General features: G+C 54.9%; 1 protein-coding gene across 12 annotated transcripts in view; it reads left to right on the top strand.

The window, feature by feature from the left end:
- Positions 1–23789, top strand: part of KIAA0513 (KIAA0513 ortholog) — a 54877-nt gene extending 31088 nt beyond the window's left edge. For 8 of the 12 annotated variants that reach the window (XM_081806294.1, XM_031029883.2, XM_081806293.1 and 5 more), the window contains 12 exons: positions 4418–4890; positions 6967–7066; positions 8072–8145; positions 10310–10380; positions 12134–12341; positions 13162–13202; positions 13741–13819; positions 15290–15367; positions 16514–16543; positions 19535–19615; positions 19886–19980; positions 21859–23789. In XM_081806294.1, the coding sequence (XP_081662420.1) occupies positions 4562–4890; positions 6967–7066; positions 8072–8145; positions 10310–10380; positions 12134–12341; positions 13162–13202; positions 13741–13819; positions 15290–15367; positions 16514–16543; positions 19535–19615; positions 19886–19980; positions 21859–21908 (1236 nt within the window). In that variant the 5' untranslated portion in view covers positions 4418–4561 and the 3' untranslated portion in view covers positions 21909–23789. Of the gene's footprint in view, positions 1–4417; positions 4891–6966; positions 7067–8071; positions 8146–10309; positions 10381–12133; positions 12342–13161; positions 13203–13740; positions 13824–15289; positions 15368–16513; positions 16544–19534; positions 19616–19885; positions 19981–21858 lie in introns of those variants that run through there. The other 4 variants (XM_081806296.1, XM_081806297.1, XM_006734953.3 and 1 more) reach the window with 4 other exon arrangements.
- Positions 23790–24390: the final 601 nt, after the last annotated feature.

Raw genomic sequence — 24390 nt, 5'->3', positions numbered from 1 at the left:
AGATGCTCCTTACAGCCTTGTTCATGCGTGCACTCCCAGATGCTGGGACGCTAGCTGATGCATAGTAGCTGCTCAGTGAATACCGTCGAGGGGCGCCCGGCTGGCTCAGTCAGTAGGACGCACGACTCTTGATCTCAGGGCTGTGAGTTCAAGCCCCACATTGGGTGTAAAGCCTACTTAAAGAAAAGAAAAGAAGTACTTGTTGAATGAGCAGGTGGGTGGTTAAGGCCTTCGGGTTATAGGTTGACTTAGAATTTTAGCCTAATTTTGTTGGTAGAAACTCATGCTGTAAGGCCCAGGAAATGAATTGCAAAAGTTGCAAGAAGGTTTGTTCTGCTTCGAGGCTGTAGAAGAGTGTTTTTAATATACACGGTCTGTAGTTGTAAAGATCCTGCTGTGATTTGATACCCTGAGTCTCAGAGCCTGTGGCCCTGCAGTGCGTTCAGGACCTTCCTTATGCATAGAACAAGGCAGATAGATTGGGGCGCAACCCACAGATGTGTTTTCTTTGGCCCGCAACATGTTTTGAAATAAATGTAAATTAGTTGCCAGTGTTGAGGAATTAGAGGATTTTGCATCATGCATTTCAGCCATTCTCTGGACATCTCTAGGTCTGGTGCCGCTGGGCCTGCGCTCCTGAGTGTAGCACCCGGCCGGCTCTGCTTGGGGGCCATGTGGTTGGTTCCCACTGGGCCCACTTCCTCTGTGTTCTCTGGCTGGCCCAGCACAGGTAGTCATGGGAGGTGTGCCATCCTGGTGTGTTCAGAGTGACCGCCACCTTGTCCCGCACCGAGGCCCGTAATTACGTTTCCTTCCTGAAGGAAGAGGGTGGGGGTGCTTCCAAGGCCCTTACCCACAAACAGCTGCTTCCCCCTGGTGTCTCAGCTCTGTGAGCAGACTCGGCACCCCTGCCTTCTCTCCCCAGGGGAGCATGAGATCCCTGGGCTGAGGGGACCAGGGGGCAGCAGCGTGTGGTGACGGCGTTCTGCTCTGCACACCACACCCCATGGTGCCCTCACACACCCTGGCCTGGGTCCCCTGCCACTTCTTTCTCCCCAACAGTCAGGCCTCTCACTTTGTGCCTCCTGCCTGAGCCCACAGAGGAGGCTTCTGGGAAAGGATGACTCACGCACTCCCAGAATTTCGAGCGAGGGAGATGCTGGGAGAGCTGCTTGTCAGCCTCAGGCTGGACCAGAAATAGCCGTGATAATTTGCTCTGATCTTGCAGCCCTGATGCTGCGGTGTTCTGCTTGGGTAAATAGATGCAGCCCTTCTGACTGCTTGAAACTGTTTCAAGATACAGAAATTTGTTTCCTTTTCGCTCCGAATATTTTATTTATTGCAAACTGTATCATTATGATCAAGCACAAAATCAAAAGGAGAAATGACCTCAGTGCCAGGACTATAATACACTTCTGTCTTCTTTTCCAGCCCTTCTTGTGCATATGCTTTATTATTATCATTATAAGAAAATTAAGGGGCGCCTGGGTGGCTCAGTCATTAAGCATCTGCCTTTGGCTCAGGTCATGATCCCAGGGTCCTGGGATCGAGCTCCGCATTGGGCTACCTGCTCAGTGGGAAGCCTTCTTCTCCCTTTCCCACTCGCCCTGCTTGTGTTCCCTGTCTCGCTGTCTCGCTGTCAAATAAATAAATAAAATCTTAAAAGAAAATTAAAATTCACGCACTCCAGCATTCCCAGCCCCCAGACAAAAGGACAGCATGCCGTGGGATTCAGTAAATACTCGTTGACTGTGGATTATTTTGTTTACTTAGCTATAAAGTGAACATCATTCACTGATGTTCTGATTGTTTACATCTGCATCATTCACTGATTACTATTGCATCAAGTTGTTAGAATTTATTTGCCATTTTCCTGTATTTAGATTTTTTTCCTCCAATTTATCAGGATTAGAAATACTGTTGCAAGGAGCATTTTCTTTTCCACGTAACTGGTTTTGAGTGTTTTAAATTATTTTCTTGGGATAAATTTCAAGCATTTGAATCCTGGATCAGAGGATAAAAAAATAAAAATTATAGAAAATAGTTTCTAGGGGTACCTGGCTGGCTCAGTTGGAAGAGCATGCAACTCTTGCTCTCTGGGGTCGTGAGTTCGAGTCCCACCGTAGGTGTGGAGAATATATACATACATACATACATACATACAAAAACAAACAAACAAACACACTTTCTAGAGTCTTATTTATCCCTATTGCCAGGATTGCTTGAGAATATTAACTTTACCATGGACCTCATCAGCATTTAGATTGCATTTTAAAGTTTTGCTGATTTAGTAGTATAAGATGGTACCTAATTGTTTTAATTTGCCTATCTACATGTGTGGTTATCAGCGTAGGTTGAAGAATTGTCTAAGCATTTAATAAGAGTATTTCTTCTTATGTGATTTGTCTGTTTGAGTCGTTTGTATTCCTTATTAAAACACAGAGTTTTCTGTTGGATTTGGGTAAATTTATAATACGGATATTTTTGACCCAACTTTCCTACCATAGCGACTGCGAACATCTTCCTAGTGTGTGATTTTCCATTTTTAACACCCAGTGTGTGGTCACAGGTGTGATTTTCTGTGCTTTGGAGAGTCTGAGAATGTGGTGGCCAGAAGGACCTTAGAATTCAAGCCCGACCACAGTGTCTCAGACGGGGAAACTGTGGCCCAGGGAGCGGAGGCCCCGGGTGCAGGTGGTGGGAGGGGGGCCAGGGCTGACCCAGCCTCAGACCGCCACTTCTCAATCTCCGCCTCTCTGCGTGGTGGTGCTATCTCCTGAGCTCCTAAAAACCCCATGTCGCTCTCCTGGCCCAGACGGTTCTGTTGAGGGGAGGTTTATGCTTCTCCTCTTTGAGCCCAGGCAAGCTCCGTAGGACTGTCCGGAAAGGGTACCCTCGCCACTCCAGCAACAAGGAGCCAGCCGTTCCATCTTTCTGACTCAGGGCATTTAAAAATGTCCTGAGCTGGGGAATTTAGAGGAACCTATGATCGATTTGTGAGCATTAAGCTCTTAACCGGCAGCAAAGACAGTGTAATATCGAATTACCCACAGAAGATGCATCGGTGCCTCAGCATTGGCAGCCACCTGTCTGCTGGGGGTTGTCCTAGATATTCGGGGTCTGCAGAGGGTGAGGACAGGGACAGGCCCAATCTGGAGGCTGCCCTTGCCTGGAGGAGCTGATGCATCAGGAGGGCTCTTGCTTCATGCTGAGCTGTGTGCCGCTCACCACCGGGGAAGGTGGGTCCCAGACCTGGTAGGCGACTCCCCAACTGGCAGTCAGGAAACCCGGTTTAGACTTGAAGATTTTCGCCCCAGCTCTCTTGCTGTGCCGCCTGCATCCTGGCCCCCACCCCAGCTCTTCGAGTACATTCATGGGCAGCCCTGTCCATCCAGTCGCAGTCCCAGCAGACCTTTCCTCAGTCCAGACTGCTCTAGATAGTCAGTTGCTACAGAGCTGCTTATATTGTAGTGGGATGAGCAGAAATAGTAGTATCTGTCCGTCAAACAAGCAGAATTTTAAAATGGGGGTAAATAAAATGCTGGAGGTACACAGAGGCACAAGGGAATAGTTTTGACTCGGGGTGGAGTGAGCTGCTCAGAAGAGGTGTCACCATGTCCGCCTGGGGGATGAACAGCATCTGGGCAGGGTGAGGCAGGAAGAAGGGATGGACTGGGGAAGGGAGAGGGCAGAAGGAACAGGCACCTCGAGACGCATGCCCTCATCCAGGTGTCCTTAGCCAGAGTGCAGGGAGAGGGCAGGACGGAGAGGCTGGGTCTGGGCAGCAAATGAGGCTCAGAAGCTGGTGGAGGGCTGGTGAGTGATATGAAAAGGGGCATCTGTCTGGCAGCCTGGGAAGGTTCTGGGCCTCTGGAAGAGTCCTCAGATAGGAGCCCAGGAAGGAAGAGATGCCAGCCCAGGAGGGGAGGGGCCCATGTGCTTAGCAGATGCAGCTTTTCCCAACGTGCCAGACGACACCATCTCCCATAGCCATGATGCTAACAGCAGTGATTGGGCAGATGTGTCCCTGGGGATTTTCTGATTCTCATTCTAGCCTGGGGTCGGCCTTTTTATTTACTGGCATCAGTCTGGTAGGCCAAAGCAGGGAGAGGGCAGGCAGGTGCAGTGGCTTTGAAGTCTGTGTAGTTTGGAGAAGTCCTGATCGTTGGTGTTTATGTGTTTATTATTTCAACAAATAGTTATTGTGTGCCTACCACACACCAGGTGTTTAGCAGTAGACAGTAGGGAAATGATGTCCACGTAGGGATGACCCAGATTCTACAAGTTTGGAGCCTATTCTCTTTTCGGGGAATTTGTGGCCTCATTCGTTCATTTAAGTCTGGATTTTCAGTGCTGAATTCCCCTTACGCAGAGAGTAGCTCTCGTGGTGATAACGTTTCCGTGTCTTCCGTTCTAGATGCCTTAGGGTCACGAGCGCTGCCCCTGAGGACTCCTGGTGGCCAGCAGCTCCGAAGCCACTCAGGCGCTTGGCCTCCAGCTCCTACTGACACATCCGGGCATCCTGTCTGCTGGCCTTCCAGCCTGGAAGCCTACCCGAACCATGGAGGCCCCTGAGGTCCCCGTGGGAGCGCTGATTGACTTCGGGACTGAGCCGTCCCCCTCCTCGCCCCTAGAGACACTGCCTCCGAAGCTGCGGGATGGGGACAGCTCCCAGGGCGACGGTGCTTCGGAGAGCGAGACCACAGAGTCTGCGGACAGCGAGAATGACATGGGCGAGTCGCCCTCACACCCGTCCTGGGACCAGTACCGCCGCTCCTCCTCCAACGAGTCCTTCTCTTCCAACCAGAGCACCGAGTCAGCCAAGGACGAGGAGACCCTGGAGTTCCGGGAGTTCATGCGCAGCTACGTGGAGAAGATCTTCTCTGGAGGGTGAGCCCCCGGGACCTGCTCTCTGCCCCAGGCTCTGTCCTTGACAGGGCACCCATTGGGGCCTGGGCTTTCGCTCCCTCATGGGCCAATGGTGGGCTACCTGGGTGGTTCTCAACCCCCACCCCCGGCTGCAGGTAGAAGCGTTTGGGGAGTTTTCACTGCCTCTTCCATCCCACTGCCGGCTCCAGCCACTCCGCTGACATGCTCACGTCCTCACTGCTCAATCCAGAAGGACTCTAGGTTTGCTTCCCCGTGTCTGAGCCCTTGCAGGTTAGCGTCAGACTCACACTGGCCTAGGGCGCCTCCGCGACTAGCAGACTCTCAATGCAGGGCAGTACGGTCCAGAAGGTTTCGATTACCCGTACTCCTTGAGATGCTCATGGCAGCTGAGCCTCAAGCCCCTGCCAGGATGGGGACCCTTCCTTGCTCCTCCTTCTTGCCTTTCTTTGATGGTTCTTGAAGGGGTAAACAGGAGCCCTGGCAATTGGAGCAGCAGGGAGCGGAGTTTGGGTTGGGATCAGACTGAGGAGGGGGTGTCTGTGGGTACGCCTCCAGCTCCCCCACCCACTCTTGTTAATATCTCAGCATGGGGGTAGGGAGCCCACAAGCCCAAATTCCTGGGTTTCGGATGTCAGCCTTGCCCTGCATCCCCACCACACGCTAGTCACTGAAGGCCTTGCTGCTCATTTGCTGGACGTGGACCCACAGCATCCGCATTATGGGAGCTTGCTAGAAATGCAGAGTGTTGGGCCCCACCCAGACCTGCCAAGACTGACTCTGCATTTCAAGAAAACCTCTGGACTCTCTGTTGCACACACTGCAGTCCGAGGAGCTCAGGGACTGAAGGGATCATTTTCCAATGTTATTAAAGCAATAGGAAGAATCTCTGCCTGTTGATTCTGTGTAAAAAGGATATTATTCCCTACTGTGATTAAGGTCCCTTGTTCGTAACCTGGCGAGGTGGGATGTCTGCCTTTTCCAGGCGTGTGTCCGTTTTCTTTGCAGTTAGAACAGGGAAGAGAGCTCAGTGATAATCCAAATATTGGACGATCCAAAAAAGCATTCATGTTTGATTTTGAATGCATTCTGAGAGAACAAGTAGATGTGGTGCCCTCCTAATTTTGTTTGACTAACACTGGAATTAGTCAGCTTTCTTGGAGCACACCCAGTTAATGAAAGAGGAGAAAGCACAGAAGCTTGCTAATTTGTCAGGAAGGACAATCTATATTTGCGGCAGCCTGTCAGCAATATGGAACATGGACAACTGAGCCGGATGCATTTTCAAGAGCATTCCAGAAATCACTGAAGACTGGCTGGCGAATTCCCCTATTTCATCTGGTGTTGGTATTTTGGGATAAATGAGACCAAGATGTTTTCTACCAAACCTTAAATAAATGAAAAATTACATGAGCTAATTGATCTTCAGCCTTCTGTTTCTTTTTTATCTGGGGGCAGAGTATTAGCCTCCCACAATGAGTGATCAGAGGTGGTTTGAGGTCAGGTGAGCATTCTGTTCACCCTGGCCGTGGTGACCCCCCTGGGGTCCCCCAGTCTCCGTCCCTCACATACATAGCCAGGATCGTCAGAGAGGTGAGTAGCTGGCTCTTCAGAACAACCAACCAGTCTAACCTTGCAGCCAGCCAGTGTGTCCTGTGCATGAGGGATTCTTGAACTCACTGTGTGGTTCTTTGCTGACTTAGCACCAGTGAGTGGGAAGGCGGTGGAACTTGAGGACCAGGCCCTCAGAGGGTCACATTACCCTTGTCAGCACCCCTGTTTCACTGGAGGCAGGACGTGGGGGACGGAGCCTGGGCTTTGGAGCCCGGAAGTCTGGATGGAGCTCCCATTCACTACTCAGCTGTGTCTGATCCTCTGAGCCAGTCTCCTCATCTTTGAGATAGAAATGCCCCCATTTCCTTGTGGGCCCAACCGAGGATGGGATGTGCCCATGTAAGTCAGGTGTCCATGCTTGGCTGGGGGGCCATATGTCTCCATTCCCTCTCCTGCCTCTTGCCCGCTCTGGCCGTCTTTGTTGTAGAGGGCTGAAAGTTGCTTTTCCTGCTCTGTTCCTTCCAGGGAGGACTTGGACCAGGAGGAGAAAGCCAAGTTTGGAGAGTACTGTAGCAGTGAGAACGGAAAGGGCCGCGAGTGGTTTGCTCGATACGTGAGTGCCCAGGTGAGGGGACAGCGACGGGAGGTAATGGTGGTGGGGCCCCTTCTCATCGGCTCTCCTGCTCCCGCTCTGGAGAAAAGCCACAGGAAACAACCCAACAGAGAAATTAGTAGAACTTACTTAAAGATGTTCCCAAAAGGCCTCGTTAGAATAGCGGGAAGCGGGAAGTCACTCATCCAGATGCCCCGCTAGAAAGAATGAGCGAGCAAACTGGTCTTTCAACTGCGTGCAGTTACAGAAAAGTTCCTTTTTTAAGGGCAAGCATGTGGACGATGTCCACGCATAGTTTTGTTCAATAACCCGCAATATTCAGTTTTACAAAGATAATGTAGGGCAGTAACAGCCACGCGAGTTCAGAAAATAATTATTTTTTGTCAATACCTAGTAGGGTCTTTTTTTTTTTCTGTAAAGTGGCTTAAACTCTTGGTTTTTTTTTTTTTTTAAAGATTTTATTTATATATTTGAGACAGAGAGAATGAGAGACAGAGCATGAGACGGGGGAGGGTCAGAGGGAGAAGCAGACTCCCCGCTGAGCAGGGAGCCCGATGCGGGACTCGATCCAGGGACTCCAGGATCATGACCTGAGCCGAAGGCAGCCGCCCAACCAACTGAGCCATCCAGGCGCCCAACTCTTGGTTTTTTAAAAGTATTTTGATCACAATTTATTTTTCCAAGAGAAATTAGAAAATGCAGATCAGCACAAATAGAGAAATGGCCCATACCTCTACAATCCAGAAATGACCCGTGTTGTCTTCTGGGGGTTTCATCCCTCCACACTGTTCTGTGTTGTATGGGGGAGTTTGTGGGGTTCCTAGTTCTTAAAATTTCAAGGAGACACAGGAAAATGTTGGCTTGTGCTCTGCTCGGGGGCCCGGCTGCTCCTGTCCCGGGCTCGCGGCCCCCCTGTGTCTAGCGGTGCTCAGCGTGGTGAGCCCAGCGCCTGTCTGAGCTGCACCACGCCTCCGCCGCCTGCTCGCCCAGTGACATGTCTGCCCTGTTCCCACACAGCGCTGCAACTCCAAGTGTGTCTCGGAGCCGACCTTCTACCGCCTGGTGCAGTCTTTCGCCGTGGTCCTGTTCGAGTAAGTGATGCTGTAGCTCAAAGCCTTTGTCCTAGAGCACGTGTTCCCCACCCCTCCTGCCCCGTACTAACCCAGTCGTAACAGCCGTGCGAGTCATCAGCGGGCGCTTGCTCTGAACACCACCCCCCGCCCAGCATCCGCCGAGAGGCAGCATTGTACCAGCCTCTCTTGGGAGGGAGTTAGGGTCTTCCCCCGGCAGTGGGGGTTAGGGACAGCAGCTGGGCATGAGTAAATCCCTCCATGAGTGCTGTCAGGACAGGCGGGGATGACACGCAGTTGACCCTGCCCTCCTGCTGCGGAGATGTGGCCTTTTCTGGATTTCTTGTTGTGAAGTACCTCCAACTAGATAACCACCCACTTAATGATGTGATCGGATGATTTCAGCCTGCCCCGCGTGCTAATTAGGCCCTGCTGCAACCTTTTATCACAAACAGCACAGTAGAAGCTGGAGGGTGATGAAAAGGGCCCCTCTCTGCATCTGTGTAGCTGCGGGAGGTGGGCCATGTGACTCACAGGCTCTCTCCTCCTGAGGCCCCAGGGCCCTGGGACGGCCACACTCACGTCATACATCTTGGACCTGCATCAGAGCAGGTGACGGCCCCCCACCAGCAGGAAAGGAGGGGATGTGTCTGCCTTGGGGAAGCAGACAGCAGTTTTACTGATGGGGGAGGGGGTCACTGTGGATGAGAAATGGGAAAGGACGGGGAAGAGGAAGCCCTGATCTGACTGTTGTTTCTGCCCTACTTACCCTCGTCCCCTCATTCTGGCCCCGAAGCAGGTCCTGGTCCCGTGGTTTGTCCCCATGTCCCTTTTGTCCTTCCAGGCCTGAAAACCTCCTCCTTTACTTTCCCTTCCCCTTCTCCTCCCAGCAGAGACATAGCTGCTCTTGGGAACCTTAATTCCCTGTGTCTTGATGTCTCCTCACCTCTTTATTCCCCTCGCCATGAACATGGAGCATGGGCTGGAGGGAAAAGACCAGAAAGTGGAGGATCCCTATTTTTCTGGCACCTGCTTGGAATGTCCCAAGTTGAGGATAGGCTCCCATGGGGGGATTCTGGGTCTCGGAGCTGGCAAGGGTGGAGGGACGAGAAAGCATCACGGAAGGAGCGGGTTTCAAACAGGCCCAGTTGTCTTGTGTGCAGCATGCTCTCAGGCACTGAGAACACCTCAGCTTCTGAACATTCCCACCCATAGGATTTCTCACGAATCCATATTGTGCAGAGAAGGCACCTGTCCCACTTGGTAACACGTATTTAATTCTGCACTGACTTTGAATTTTTCCTTCAATAAAAAGGGGGGGGAATAAAATTCAAATTCCAACCCAACCAAAACACAGAATCTCCCCATTTCTCGGTGAGCATATGTATTTCTGTATGGTTGGGGGGAAAAAAGGGAAAAAACCTCATAATCTTTTTAAAATATGTATTAATTTTTAAAATTTGAGTTTCATAATTTTTAGTTTATTAGTGTCTTATGTTTTTACTTTTATTTCTAGTCCTTTATGATTTTTTTGGCAGAGTTTAGTTCTTTAAGTTTTTTGTTTTTTTTTAAAGATTGTATTTATTTACTTGAGAGAGAGAGGAGAGACAGAGAGCACGAGAGGTGGGGAGCGGTGGGCAGAGGGAGAAACAGGCTCCTTGCTGAGCAGGGAGCCCGACATGGGGCTCCATCCCAGGACTCTGGGATCGTGACCTGAGCCGAAGGCAGACGCTTAACCAACTGAGTCACCCCTGATTAGATTATTTTTATATTCAAAGATAAAACTGGCCCTGACCCCACTGTCTAGATACATTCCATTGACTTTTCTTAAGTAGTACCTGTGCAAGGTTAGAAACTAAACAGGAAAGAAAAGTACAAAAGAACAGGGTAGAGAAGCACAGTGCCTCAAATGGAAAGGAAACCCTTTTTCACAGCCCTGTCCTCGCTCCTGTGGTCCTCCTCCCAGCAATAATCCCTGTTGATGACATGCATCCCAGCGAATATATATCTTTCTGAAAAAGATAACCAATTGGGGATTCTTTTTTGTTGCTTCTATGTAGCATCTGGGGAGTGAGATATTAATGTGGACATATTTATAAAATTTTTAGGTCTTGCTTCAGGAGCTTGCAGTGAGAAAATTGGGTAGGACAATTCTTTAGCTAGTCGGCCTTCCTTGTCATTTTAGGTGTCATCAGATGGACGACTTCGGGCCTGCCAAGAACCTCATGACCATGTGCTTCACCTACTACCACATCGGTAAGGCCCAGGGACGCAGCCACTGTGGAGGGCAAACATGGAAACTCAAGACTTGTCACCTTGTAACGTGGCATCAAGTGAGGATTTCTTTCCCATTAGCGGCAAAGTTGTGAGGCTTCCAGAATACAATAGAACCTGAGGTTAGGATGGGGTGCACAAGGAGTGAGATTCCTGAAACAGGAGGAGACGCACGGTCCATATCATGGGTCATGAGGCTGCCTATCCACGGTAGGAAGGAAGCCACCCAGCAGCTGGGAGATGAGAGAATAAGTTCATTTGGTGGGAAATTTCATGGTCGACTCAGGAATTGCTGGATGTGAGGACATCGCTTTCACGTTTTAGCAAAATACGCATGGGGTTGGCTCTGGAAGAGAGTGGGAGGAGCAATATAGGGTCTTGGGGTGGAAAGCGTCCCTGGGTGTGGGCTGGTGATGCCCTCATGACGAGTGCAGATTGTTCTTCATCCTGACATCTGACAGCTCTTCTGGCTCATTGCTCTTTAACTTTCTGGTAATCGGAGCTTGAGGTCCCCCTGTGTGAAGTTCCTTGGGTTTGATGGCAGGGATTCATTCAGGCCGCTGCAAGCAGAAGGCTGCTAGGGGCCCGCACTAGAGCCAAGTCAGGGCGACAGTAAGCACGGCCTCTCTTCCCACCTCTCTCAGGATGCACGGTTTTGCTCTTGTGTTGAAACCCCGCGTCCTCTGCAGCTTGACTCTGTCCTCCCCCAGCTCCCACTGCCCATCCTCCCTGTGCCTCAGTTCTGCTGGCGACAGCTGGCTGGAGTGCCTTAGCTCCAGGCCAGGCCACCACTGGGAGGGTCCTTCATGCCAAACCTTTGGGTCAAATGGGAACCCCTCAATCAAACCGTGGCTCCTCCTCAAAGGAGTGGGAGTCACCTCTGTGCACAGAGCAGCTCAGATTAGTAGGGGACACTTAGCACCTTGACCTATAGGGGGCCCTTTGACCTGCAAGGCTCTGAACGGTAGGTATCTTTTTTTTTTTTTTTTAAGATTTCTTAAAGGTTTTATTTATTTGAGAGTGTAAGCGAGAGAGAGCACGAACAGGGGGAGGGTCAGAGGGAGAAGCAGACTCCCCGCTGAGCAGGGAGCCCAACGCAGGGCTCAGTCCCAGGGCCCTGGGATCATGACCTGAGCCAAAGGCAGATGCTTAGCCGACTGAGCCACCCAGGCGCCCAAAGAGGGTATCTTTGACCTGAGGTAGGGTCTTGATCTGCAGGGGTACCTTAACTTGAAGGAGACTCTGACCTGAAGGAGACCCTTTGGCCCGCAGGGTGCACCTTGGTCTGTGGGAGACCTTTGGCCTTACTGTTCTCTCCTGGGATGCCCACTCCCGCCTCATCCAGTTTTAGGCCCACAGCAGGGGCGCGGAGCCTGTCTGGAGTTGGCATGCCTCCTCCTGGGACAGGGAGAGGCTCTTGGTCCCCTTGTAACCCTTGGCCTCCAACACCATGGTGTAGCTCTGTGTGTACATTGCTCCCCTCCTCTAGGTCCTTGAGCTTCTTTAGGGCTGGGTCCTCTCCTGTTTCTTCTTTGGTCCAGGTGCACCTGGCTGCCTTCCTGTACACAGTAGGTGCTTAGCTGTGGCCCCCAGAGGCCCGGCCCTCCACCTTCCCCTGGTGGCTTCTTGGGGCCTTTGCTGGTCGCCACTGCCACCCAGAGGCTCCGGCGCCCTGTTGTTCCTGCTACACAGCGAGGTTCCATTCTTGCTCCCTCCCGCCTCTCCCCACCTCCAGGTAAGCCGCACCTGCTGCCTTCCGAGTCCAAGGAGAAGCCCGCGGGGAGCATCGACTCCTACCTGAAATCCGCCAACAGCTGGCTGGCAGAGAAGAAGGACATCGCTGAGCGGCTGCTGAAGAACACATCGGCCAAGACAGAGAACGTCAAGGGCTTCTTTGGGGGGCTGGAGACCAAGCTGAAGGGACCCCTCGCCAGGAAACCCGAGTAAGTGTCACCAGGTGGACTGTGGGGGGAGGGGCAGATGTGGCCGAAGGCAGAGGCCATGTTCCGCCTGCCAGTGGCGGTGACAGGGAGGCCATGGCCTGGCCGTGAAGGAGTCCACTTGGCCGCCCTGGGTGACCTTAGGGGCCCGCGAGCAGCTCCTGAGAAGCACAGCTTGACCCTCCACCCCCCAGAGTTTTCTGTGGTTCGCACATGCCTTTGGGTTGGCTGACAGGCAGCAATGTCCTGGGGCTCGGGGTTTGTTTGGGGAGCATGTGGAAACTGCCGGAAGGCAGCAGGGTAATTACAAATCCTCCCTGGCCCTTCCTCCTGGAAGTGTGGTGAGAGCGCATGTGAAGGGAACCACGTAGGCAGGGGACAGACCCCTGTTCCCCAGGACAGCCGTTCTGCAGCGGGAGCTCAGGAGCCTGCCGGGACCAGGTGCTTGAGAATGCAGTGTTGAAGCCAAGACCTCCCAAGAAAGGGGGCACGTCAGCAAGAGAGTACCCTGGGCTCCCCGAAGTCCCCAGTGTCCCCTCCAATGGCCGGTTACAGCCAGGTGACTTGGCTTTGTTCCTCGTCTGGTCCAGGCAGTTTTGGATTCAGAGAAAATGGTGCAAAGGAGCCTCCATGCCGCATCTCCTTAATTCTGGAAGATCGGCAATTGGGAAACATTGCACTGACTTAACACTTTTGTAGAGGAAACCACATGCAATGTAGCCATTGATAAGAGACGTAATCCTTCAGCCAGGTTAGACTGCTTCTCTTGAGCTGAGAAAATGGGGGGGGATTGTTTTGTCACTGCTGTGGTTCTCTCCCCCAGGGAGGAAGAGAACAAGCCCAAGGAGAAGCCGCAGAAGACTGGTGAGTGCCTCCCAGTGCTCTCCAGGCCCAGCGGATGTCCGGCTGTGGACACACAGAGCCCCTGGTCCCAGAGCCAGGCCCCACAGGGTCTTCGACCGGCCCTGCCGGTAACCGGTAGCACCACCAAGTAGGCCCCTGAACCTCTGGGCCCCTCCCGCCGGGGCACGAGATGCTGCCATTGATGACTCCCGACTTCCGTCCACCCTGGCCTGGACTTGCCTAGTGAATTTCGGGGGGAAACCTCTTCTCTGGGGAGAGGATTCAGGAACCAAATTCCACGTCTCAGGGAAGTGAAGGAATGTATTGCTGGGGGTGGGGGAGCCGTGCCAGGGACCCTTCCCTCAGAAGGAATTCCCGAGGCCAAGGTGGCAGGATTGTCCTTCCCAGCCACGGGTGGCAGGCAAGTGATCTTGGAATTTCCACTGCATGTTTCCGTGACCTTTGGGGAGAGGCGGTGCCGGCCGGGAGGGTCGCTGAGGGGTTTGCCAACATGTGGGGGCACCCAGGGCCACGGGCAGTCTTTCTTGCCCTCCTGCAGTGACCGTGTGCAGCCCGGAGGAAGAAAGGAAGGGGGAGAAGATCTACCTGTACACACACCTGAAGCAGCAGCCCATCTGGTAAGGCCACTCCCCAACCTGTGGGGCCGCGCCCCCAGCCCCGGCGGCTCCCTCAGCGACAGAGCTCGCCCCGCCCTCCAGGGTGGCCAGAATAAAGAAGGGGAACCATGGCAGGTGTGGGTGAGGATGTGGAGAAACTGGAGCCCTCATACCCTGCCGGTGGGGATGGAAAGGGGACAGCAGCCGTACAAAACAGTCTGGCAGCTCCCCAGCATGTTAGCGGAGAGGGAGCCCGTGGCCCAGCAGCTCCGCTCCTAGCCAGGTGCTCAAGAGAACAGAGGACAAGCAAGACTCATGCACATAGGCTCCTAATAGCCCAAAGCTGGAAAGAACCCGGATGTCCACAGACATGGACACGTGATGTGTGGATACGCAAAACACGATATATCCCTACCGCACGGTTTTCTTCAGACATGGGAGCGAGTGAGATGCTGACAGTTGAGACGCCGGTGAACCTGGAAAACATTTTGCAGAATGAAAAGGCCAGACACGAAAGGCCCCATGGTGGATGATGCCATTTATATGAAACGTTCAGGATAGGCTAGTCCCTGGAGACGGAGTAGCTGAGCAGTTGCCCGGGACTGAGGGAAGCAGGGGATGCGGAGGGACTGTTCACGGGTACGGGGTTTCCTTACGGGGCGGATGAAGAGGTTCTGGAGGGAGATAGTGGTCATGGTTGTACAACTCTGAATATACTAAAAACCACTGAATCGTGTACTTTAAAAGACTGAGTTTATGGTACGCGAGTTATATCCCAATGAAGCTATTTTATGTGAACGTCTAGGAATGAAGGTCATGAATAAAGTGAGAGGCCGGCGGTCGGGGGAGCCCTTGCCCTCTGTGTCCCTCTGTGGATGACGGTTTGGGCTGCCTTTGTCCTGCTGAAGCCTCTCCATCGCCGTGCCGTATTCACCCATAAGTAGGCAGAGAGCCAATCCCCTGGGGCCCAAAGGGTGTCAGACGTGCCCCTCCCTCGAAGGCCACAGTGGCGTAGTTGGCTGACCCCTGATCTTTAAGAACGTCTCTTACTTGTGTGTCCCTATGAACATGTTTGTTCTCTGCACGCGGTCTGTCCGCGCCGGGTTCCCGATTATGTTACTAGACCCAGTTCTCTGGCAGCAGGTGTCCCCAGACCCCCGGCTTCCTCTAGGAGGCCCAGCGGGGGTGGAGAAGCGGAAGACGGCCTTCATGTCCCAAAGATGGTGGCTTCAGTTTTGACCAGATGGAGGCGGGATTTACCCGCCTCTGTGTTGTACCTTCATCCTGGGAGAGATGTGACCCTCGGCCGGGAGCCCAGGGAGCCGCCTCGGTTTGGGACAAAGGCACATGGTCATTTTTCTGTTCCCTGCTCTGCCTCTCTGTGACTTGTCAGAAGGTCCTGCAGATGTGGTGGGAAACGGTGCGCCTTTATCCCTCCTGTGCCGAGACCTGCCTCCCTGGAGAGGACTGACAGACGCCTCTGTCTTACAGGCACACGCTGAGGTTCTGGAACGCGGCTTTCTTTGACGCCGTCCACTCTGAGAGGAGAAAGCGGTCTCCCACCACCAGGTAGGAGCAGCGTCTGGGCCTGCCTTGCCTTGGGGCAGAGGACCGGGGACTGGCTTTATTGTCTGGTTTCTGCAGAGGAGAACAGAAGGACGGCTGAGTCGGTGCATCCGTCTCTTCTTCAGCCCCTTCTGGCCCCGGTGCCCGGCGAGCTGCCTGGAGGGTCCCGGGCACGCACAGCTTCGTGGCTGGCGGGGGGGTGTCCTCAGCTTGCATGAGCGCTTTCTGTCCTGGGCTCTGGCATGACTTGGCCTGACCCTCCTCCAAAGCGCACACTCCCCCAGAATGCAACCATCAGGACCCCCAAAGATCCACCCCTCTGCCTTCCACTGTAGGAACCACCACAGGACTCTGGGGCGCAGGGCCGGCCGCCCCCGCAGACTCAGCTCGAGAGAGCTGACGTCTGGGGAGATGCGACTGCTGCCTTCAGCTTAGTGCTCTGGTCTGCAGCCTGAGAGCCTCCCAGGCTCCCTGAGCTAGTCTTGCCACATCAGAAGACCCCCTTTGTAAACCATCACACACAGCACAGGGCGGCAGCGAGGGCTGGTGGTCCTTCACGCTCTGTGCCCGCCGTGTCTAGCGGCTGGGCAGGAAAGGGCAGCAGCCCTCCCAGTCCTGGGTCCCCTTACTGGCAACCTCCCGCCAGTCATGAACCTCTCCTTCTCTAATGGGGAGACCCCCTCACCCTTCCTCCCTGGCAGGGGACAGCCGGGGCCTGCTGTGTATGGCCGGTGCACTATCGCGGGGGGGTCTGAGGTGCGGTCTTTCTGTCTGGGGGGGCAGCTACAGCCTGGTGGGGCGGGACGGCCTGCAGGCCGCTGCAGCTGCATCTCCTGAGGGAGGCAGAGGGAGCACGCGGAGGGGAAGCTGCTGAAGCCATCCCGCGGGGTCTAGAGGGAGAATCCCACGCTCTGCCAGGAAACCAGACTGAAGGAAGCGCTTAGATGCTTGTAGGTGAACGGGGTTTCCTGCTGCTTATGTAGCTGTCGGGCTCCTAGCAGATCAAGGGTCTCGAGTACCCCGTCTCTCTCCGTCTCTCTGTTTCTGCCTGTAATAACGCTCCTCTCTCGCTGTTCTCTTTTTTCCATCCACATATCTTGCATGACTTTGACATGTTCCTCTGTTTACCTGTTTCTGCTGCCGCTCCAGAGGGGATGCTGGAGAGGAGGAGAAGAAGAGGTGTGTGTCCACGTGACTTTGTTCATGTTACAGGGCCGGGGGTCCCCGCCAGGGCCACCTCAGGGCGGGAGCCGCGCGCTAGCTGCTGCAGGGGGCAGAGCCCAGGCACAGGGGCAGCCCAGTACCACTGCCAGGACAGGCCGGTGGCGGGTGGGGGCTCGCCAAGGACAGAGCACCAGGAACAGGAAACAGAGAGGGCACTCGAGACCCTGCAAGGCCCAGGGTGAGTTCAGAGAGTGAGCAGCCAAGTCCGATTTTGAGCGGCTCCAGCCTTCTGGCACTCCAGCCCCTCCTGAGCAGGCCTCGAACCCACCCCCTTGACTTCACGCTTGGTAATCTGGTCACGGCACAAAGCCGTGGGGGGCACAGAGGCTCTTCCTCTCTGCAGCCAGGCTCAGAGGTGTGCAGGGGTCTGGCAGACCATCCCCCGCCCCTGGGACAGGCTCGGGGGATCAGGGAGGAAGGATGGCTGCCCCCTCCTTGCCAGCCATATCGTGGTGAGGAGCCTGTGTGTGTGTGTGAGGGGGTCCTCTGAAGAGAAGGTCCTAGAACAGGGCTCTTTTCTTCGAGCCCCCAGTGGGGTCTCTCATCGTTTGACCTTTGTATTCGTTAGATACCTTTTTAATATATTTTTGGAGCGAAAGGCCTGCCGATTCAAAATAGTTTCTGATACAATGATTGTTTCTTCTCAGGACATTTCCCAAAGCACACTTCCTTTAATCAGTAATATATTTTTAGTGCTTATTGTTTATGAGAAATCTTGCTTCTTATGCAGCCTTATTATGGCTATAAAAGGAACACTTAGGCATAATGGACACCCCCTTTACTACAAAGCCCCTGCGTCTCCACAGTCTCTCTGGGTGGGAGCATGACTCACCGCGGCCTCCCAGGGACCCAGTTGCTTAGCAGCGCGGCTGAGGCCTAGGAGAGCTAGAGCACCGCGGCCGCCTCCAAGCCCATGGAGGGAGTGCCAGCCTCTGGGCCTCACGGGCCTCACGGGCCTCACGGGCCCTGTTCCCCAGAGCAGACGTGGTCTGACCCACATGCCCCGGGCCTCAGCCGGAAGAAGGGCAAATGTTCCTCCGAGATTGGGGTGGGAGGGTGGGCTCTGGGTCCCTGGGCAACCTCTTGCCTCCGGCATCATATCTCCTCTTCGGGAAACTCGGCTGATGATACTCAGAGGCAGAAAGGCCTCCATTTCCAAAGGCGTCTATTGCTCACATCCAAATTACCACTGTGGCAGTTTAGACACATGCCCTGCCCTCTGTGTGGGATTAGACCTCGACTGGTATTGGATATTGATCTCAGTTTTAAGGAATTGATTGGATTGCAGGCAGCACCTGACCCGCTGAGTGCTAACGACCTTCCACCTCTTTCTTCAGAGGTCAGATTAAATGCCCCACCTCTAGTCCTAGCCATGGCAAAAAGTATCTCCTTCTCATCCGGGTCAGGAGGGTTAGGGCCGCCGGGTCACTCCCACATGGTGTGGGGTTGTGCATCGCACAACTGTACACAGCAGACCTGATGGTGGTTTGGGATTTATGTGCCTGGACCACCCTAAGGGTAACCATTGGGAGAAAGAGGGTGGGAAGCAAAATGGGATGGGATTAGCATCATGCCTGGAAGCACGTTCTGGGTATCTTCATGGGCGTCCTGTCCTCCGCGTGAGGAGGCTGGGAGTGACACCTGCCCCCGGCGTCCTGTGGCCTCCTGCTAAGCCACAGCAGCTCCTGTGGCCCTGGGCCCGGCAGGTGGAAAGCAGTTAAGGTTTGATGTTGGGTCTTTTTCTCTTCCTTTGGCTTCTCCATTATCCCCACCCCTCACTCCCTCACTCTGCCTCTTCTCTCCCTTGTCTCTTCTCTCTCTCCTAACCTTTTTTTAATCAGACTCCTCACCCAGAGCTTAATCTTTAAGGGGCAGGGGGCTTAAGTGAGCGTCTCCTCCGCATCTGCATCTGCCCCTGCAAGGAGCCCGCTTCTCAGGTAGACACAGAGGGGCCAGGGATGAGTCCCCCATCCGCTCGAGACAGGGGTGCTCCGCCGGGGGGGGGAGCGAGCGCACCTGCAGTGAGCTGCTGGAGGCGGCTTTCCATCGGGATGCAGAGTTCATGGGGCTCAGAGAACGCCCTCCCCGCCCCAGAGCCTGCGCCTGCTCATGTCCCTCCGTGGGGAGCAGACAGAGCCAGGCTTCAGAGTCCCACCTGGGCAGCCGCACACAGACTGCATTTCTTTCTCTTGGGGTTTTTGCACCTTGTGCCATCTTCACGGTGGTCAGGGCGGGGGAGGAAAGTTCCGGGGGGCCTTCGGGAAGATCGGGGTCTCATCTGTGTGCTCCGGGGAGGGGCGTGGAGCATGAACTTGGCCTCTCAGGAAGTCAGGGCCGGGAAATGCAGCAGAGCCAAGACCCCGCCTGACAGGACAGTGTGGCCCTCTGCAGCCTCCCCTGCTCCCTGGGCCTCCCGGCCACGAAAGGCTGTGCACACTGCCCCCTCCAAAGAGCCCAGGAGGCCTGCAGATGAAGCACCAGCCTGAGGACCTCCCGGACGGGTTCTCAGCTCCTACCCTCCAGGGACGCCGGCAGGGCCCTGTCCTCTCTGTAGGTCATCCTGCCTCCCCAGTAGGCCCGGGACCTCCCATCCTTGAGCCACAGAAAAGGACACGGGGGATGGTGTTCTTGTCTCCTAGAGAATGTTCTGGACAGCCACTAAGCACATGTCATCTCTGGGTCAGTAGGAAGCATATGAGCTTTTGGATCTCCTCATCTCAGGAAGGATGAAGTGATGAAGTTTGTATTTGGGGCCCATAAGGCAGAGTGTCAGAACCCTGGGCAGGCTTTGTGGAAAAGCAGATCAAACAGCTCTTCAGGGGAGGTGCTTCCCACTCCGTGTCAGGGAGGCAACGCTGGGGTGCCCCCTGTAGATCAGAGCAAGGGGGCGAGAGGTGGGGGACGCGACGGCATTCTGGAACGCTCTCCTGTCACCTGTGCTTGCAGGGAGAAGTGGTGCCACATGACCCAGGAGGAACGCAACGACAGTCTACGGTTCAATGAGAACATCACCTTCGGGCAGCTGGGGTGAGGGCACCACGACGACCCCACCCTGGGGGTCCCAACCGGGTGGGGCATTGGGGACGAGGGCCAGCCTGGGGTTCTCTCCTGCCGGAAGGCCTGTCCTCATGGCTTCCAGTTCCCCACGGACGCACCTCCTGTCCCCATGCCGGGTGGTGGGCCAAGGCGGCCGCCCTTCATTTCCACTTCTTACAGTTCCAGGCAGGCCCCCCTCCCCTGGTGCCCCCTCCCCAGGGAGGAAGAAGGGTGCCAGCTCACGGGTGTCTTTTTCTCCAGCACGTTCACTCACAACATGCTGGCGTTCGGGCTCAACAAGAAGCTGTGTAATGATTTCCTGAAGAAGCAGGCCGTGATCGGCAATCTGGACGAAGGTGAGCAGCGGCCAGAGGTGGCCGGGGCTCGGGGCTGAGGAACCAGTGGTCTGCCCCACCCTGCTCACAGGATTTCCATGGTTTTAATTAGAAACGTGATGCTGGGGGCGCCTGGGCAGCTCAGTTGGTTAAGCGGCTGCCTTCGGCTCAGGTCACGATCCCGGAGTCCCGGGATCGAGTCCCGCATCGGGCTCCCTGCTCAGCGGGGAGTCTGCTTCTCCCTCTGACCCTCCCCTCTCTCATGCTCTCTGTCTCATTCTCTCTCTCAAATAAATAAATAAAATCTTAAAAAAAAAAAAAAGAAACGTGATGCTGAACTATCGGGCAGGTTCACCCCTGCTCTGTTCCTGTCTCCCTATATGCACGGGACACTTCTCATTGTATTTGGAAGGCCCTTTCTGCTAGGTGGCATTTGCCAGGGGTCGGGGAGCTTCCCCCCTCCAGTGTTTCCAAATGGGACCAAAGGTAAAGAGGGGACTGGGTGCTCAGACTCTGAACTTGTAAATGGCCAAGCTCTGACCATGAGTTGCCCCTGCTTCTAAATGGCCTGCTTTGTTTCTTGAACCACAGTGCCGTGAGAGGTATGGGGGCCATGAGGTTTTTCTAGAGTCTCTGACTTCTTTAGTAAGAGCGGATACGTTACGTATCCGCCCCCCTAATCTACTACCGGAGCCAGCCTTTGTATGTCATCCCACCTGCTATAAAACAGCTTTCCCTCGTGGCGTAAAAAATCTTCCACTTAAACATACATTTGGATTGACACAGTATTCTTTCAAAAACAAAAAACAAAAAAAACCCTCCACCTGGGGCGCCTGGGTGGCTCTGTTGGTTAAGCGTCCGACTCTTGGTTTCGGCTCAGGTCGTGATCTCAGGGTCGGGGATGGAGCCCCGTGTCTGGCTCTGCGCTCAGCGGGGAGTCTGCTTGAGATGCTCTCTCTCCCTCTGTCCCTTCCCCCCCGCCAACCACCACTGCTAGCACTTTTTCTCTCTCAAATAAATAAATCAATCTTTTTTTAAGACCCTCCATCCTGCACCAAATTAAAAGGGGCCACAGAGGAGTGGCCTCGGGAGGCAGGAGAATGCTCGGTGCTTCCCTGGAAAATCGCAGAGTGCTGTCAGCAACCCCACAGTACCGGGCAAGAACACTGTCCCCTTGCCCGCCGGGCGGCCCCGTGCAGCTCGTAGGACTCAGGCCTGGCTCCCGTGCGTGGTTCATCTGCCGGCACTGTGCCTTCCCTGGGCTTCGCGTCCTTTCCGTAAGAAGATGCGTCCCAGGGGCGCCTGGGTGGCTCAGTCGGTTGAGCGACTGCCTTCGGCTCGGGTCATGATCCTGGAGTCCCGGGATCGAGTCCTGCATCGGGCTCCCTGCTCGGCGGGGGGTCTACTTCTCCCTCTGACCCTCCCCCCTCTCATGTGCTCTCTCTCATTCTCTCTCTCTGAAATAAATAAAATCTTTAAAAAAAAAAAAAGAAAAAGAAATACTTAAAGAGATTTTGCGGGTGCCTGGGTGGCTCAGTCGGTTGGGCGACTGCCTTCGGCTCAGGTCGTGATCCTGGAGTCCCGGGATCGAGTCCCGCATCGGGCTCCCTGCTAGGCAGAGAGCCTGCTTCTCCCTCTGCCCCTCCCCCCTCTCATGCTCTCTGTCTCTCTCATTCTCTCTGTCTCAAATAAATAAAATAAAAACAGAAGGAGATGCGTCCCATTTCCAAGGAGCCCACTTCCGGGTGCCAGGTGTGCAGCACGCTGGCGGCTGAGGGCTCGGTGTTACGGCCATTCCTGATGAGGTCCTGCTTTGTTACTGCCCGGATGAAAAGGGCAGGGCCTACCTGCCGATGTCGACGCCTTTCCTCTGAGAATTAACGTCGTTTTCTTTTCCAGAGCAATACAAGCTGCTGAGCGACCACATTGAACAGATGGCCATCGAGTAGGCAGGCCGTGGGAGGTCGCCCAGAGCACTCTCCAGGAGGACTGAAGGTGCACACCCCTTTCCTCGGCCAGCGACTGGCTGTCACCCCACCTGAAGACCCTGCATGACCTCGGCAGCACCCAGAGCTGCTCCACACTGCCCTAGAACTAGCGGTTAGAACAATCTGGTTGCCCGTCTCCCCACCTCCCTTCTGCCTTGTCTGCTCCCCCCACCCGCGTGCCATAGGGTCCCTGGGGTTACACGATAAAACCAAGGTGACTGCCCCTACTCCTGGGTGTCAGGCCCGCGACAGAGGACCGAGCAGGAGGCGGAGGAAGGACACCAGGGCCGAGGTGGGCCCAGGGCAGCACCTGCTGCAGCCGCCTGTGGGAGAGGGAGGGGGTGGGGTGCCCGTGGGAATGCAGGTGGGGGCATCATGAGCTGGCACACGCCAATGACATGGGTGACAGTCTGGGACCCTCTTCTTCAGCAGCGGGATGGAGTAGGGATACTCCGCCAGTCGGGGCTCCTGCTGAGCCACAGCCCTGCGCAGGGGGCGGTGGGCCTCCCTGGGCAGCCTGGGTCAGTCCGCGGCTGCTGCTGGCCCCGCCAGCTCCCCACTGTGTGACCGGAACTGGAGTCACAGGAACCGCTAGGAGGAAAGAGACACTTCCTATTTTAGGGAGGGAGAGAGCCCAGTGCAGAAGGCCCTGGCTGCAGAAGGCCCAGCGAGGGGTGTGAGCGCCCCAGAGGCCTCGTGGGATCTGCGTGGCTGCTTGGGACTCACACCAGCACCGAGGTGTCAGTGTCAGGCCATCTGAAATGCTCCTGGTCAGCTGACGGCTTCCTTCTGAAGCAGAGAGAGTCCTGCACGCCGTCCCTGGGAGTAGCACGGGCTGTGTGCCCGTGAAGAGGCACCAGAGAAGTCTCTTCAGTAGCTGCAAGACAACCACCCTTTCTAAAAGCAGACACTGCTGTTCCGTATTTCAAGGAAGACAGAAAAATCTGCGTCGGTATTAGACAGCGGGGCAGAGGCGGCTTCCCGGGGCAGTTGCATGAGGCTCATGGGCGGAGCGGCCATGCGGCATGGGGCCCTCCGCCCCCTGGCAGCCTTGGGAAGGCGCCTCTGCCCCCCTCGGCCCTCGCCGGCTGACCGCTGTCCTGCACACTCTGCAGATACCCCTCGTCGTGCATCCGGTGACCAGGAACCCTGGCTTTTCTCTCGGGGTTTGTCCCGGCTCGAGAGGACTGACGTGTGACAGCAAGCAGCCAGCATGCGGCTCCTCCGGCCTGAATATTTCCCCGTCCGCCCGCTTCCCTCTGCCTCACCCCTCGCGCTTGGGCACTGACCTTGAAAGTAGGCCCCGGGGGGCGCTCTCCTTCATCCTCCCTTCCTGTTTCCCTCTCTACCTCCTCTCCTCTCGGTCATTACATTACAGTCTCCTCTGGAGCACAGCAAAAACATGCCTGGTAGTCACTCACCCGGCCAGTGCTGGAACGCTTTCCCTCATGGGATGCCTCCCTGGAATGTTCCAGAGACGAGCTGTAGCCGCACGTCTCGGTGAGGACAGGAGAGGTGACGTGAAGCATGGTGTGATGGGAGTGGGCGTGAGGATAGGAGAGGTGACATGAAGCATGGTGTGATGGGAGTGGGCTGGTGTCCAAAGGCTGGATCCCAAAACTCAGCTTGTTTTTATGATGGCATCGTGTGTGTGTGTGTGTGTGTGTGTGTGAGAGAGAGAGAGAGAGAGAGAGAGGTCAGCCTATCTGGCAATATCACCAAACAGAGCACAGCTGTGTTGCTGGGGCAGGTCCCACAGACTGCAGGTCCCCCCCACCCCCCGGCCAGTGTTGGGCCCCAGGGACAGTGCATGCCTCTACCGAATGCATTTCAGAGAAATAAGGTCAAATTAATGAGTATGTGGACCCTCTTCCAATGCCTATTTCAGATAAGGCATCCCCTCCTAAAACGCTCAACTGTGACCCCTGAATCCGTTGTGCTCCCCTCCCTCTCTGTAGAATCAGGGCCGCATGGGGAGGGGGGCTGTCTGAGGCCCCTGCAAGGCTCTCCTTTCAACTGCATTATCATTGGCTTTATTAGTCATTTCTCAGTAGTTAATTGAAATGCGTTACAACTTTATTGTAAGGTGCCCCAAAGACTTATCCTTGTATATATCAGATTTTTGTATAGAAGCCTGATTCTGATTTCTGGAGGGGGTGAAGTGGGTTCTGAGGCTCTTTCCAGAGTGCCAGGGAGTGGGCGTGGCCCTTTCCCCCTGGGGAGGGGCCGGTAGGACCCCTCCGCCTTTGGAAGGAAACACCCCTTTGACTTCTTGGGCTTTTCCAAGCACTTTAATTTCAAAACTGATATTGAGACGTTGATTCCCCCCCGTAGGCCTCTTGAAGTAGCAGTTGGAGGTGGAAGCAAGGCCTGCTTAGGGTTTTCTCCGCCCCCGCCGCCATTGCTTGTTCTTCTGGCTGGGCAGAGTGGGGTTGGGCTGCCG

The sequence above is a fragment of the Leptonychotes weddellii genome, chromosome 16 (genome assembly GCF_054177405.1).
Source record: "Leptonychotes weddellii isolate Sample4059 chromosome 16, ASM5417740v2, whole genome shotgun sequence".
Classification (NCBI taxonomy): domain Eukaryota; kingdom Metazoa; phylum Chordata; class Mammalia; order Carnivora; family Phocidae; genus Leptonychotes; species Leptonychotes weddellii.
This window is presented reverse-complemented; position numbering and strand designations above follow the sequence as displayed.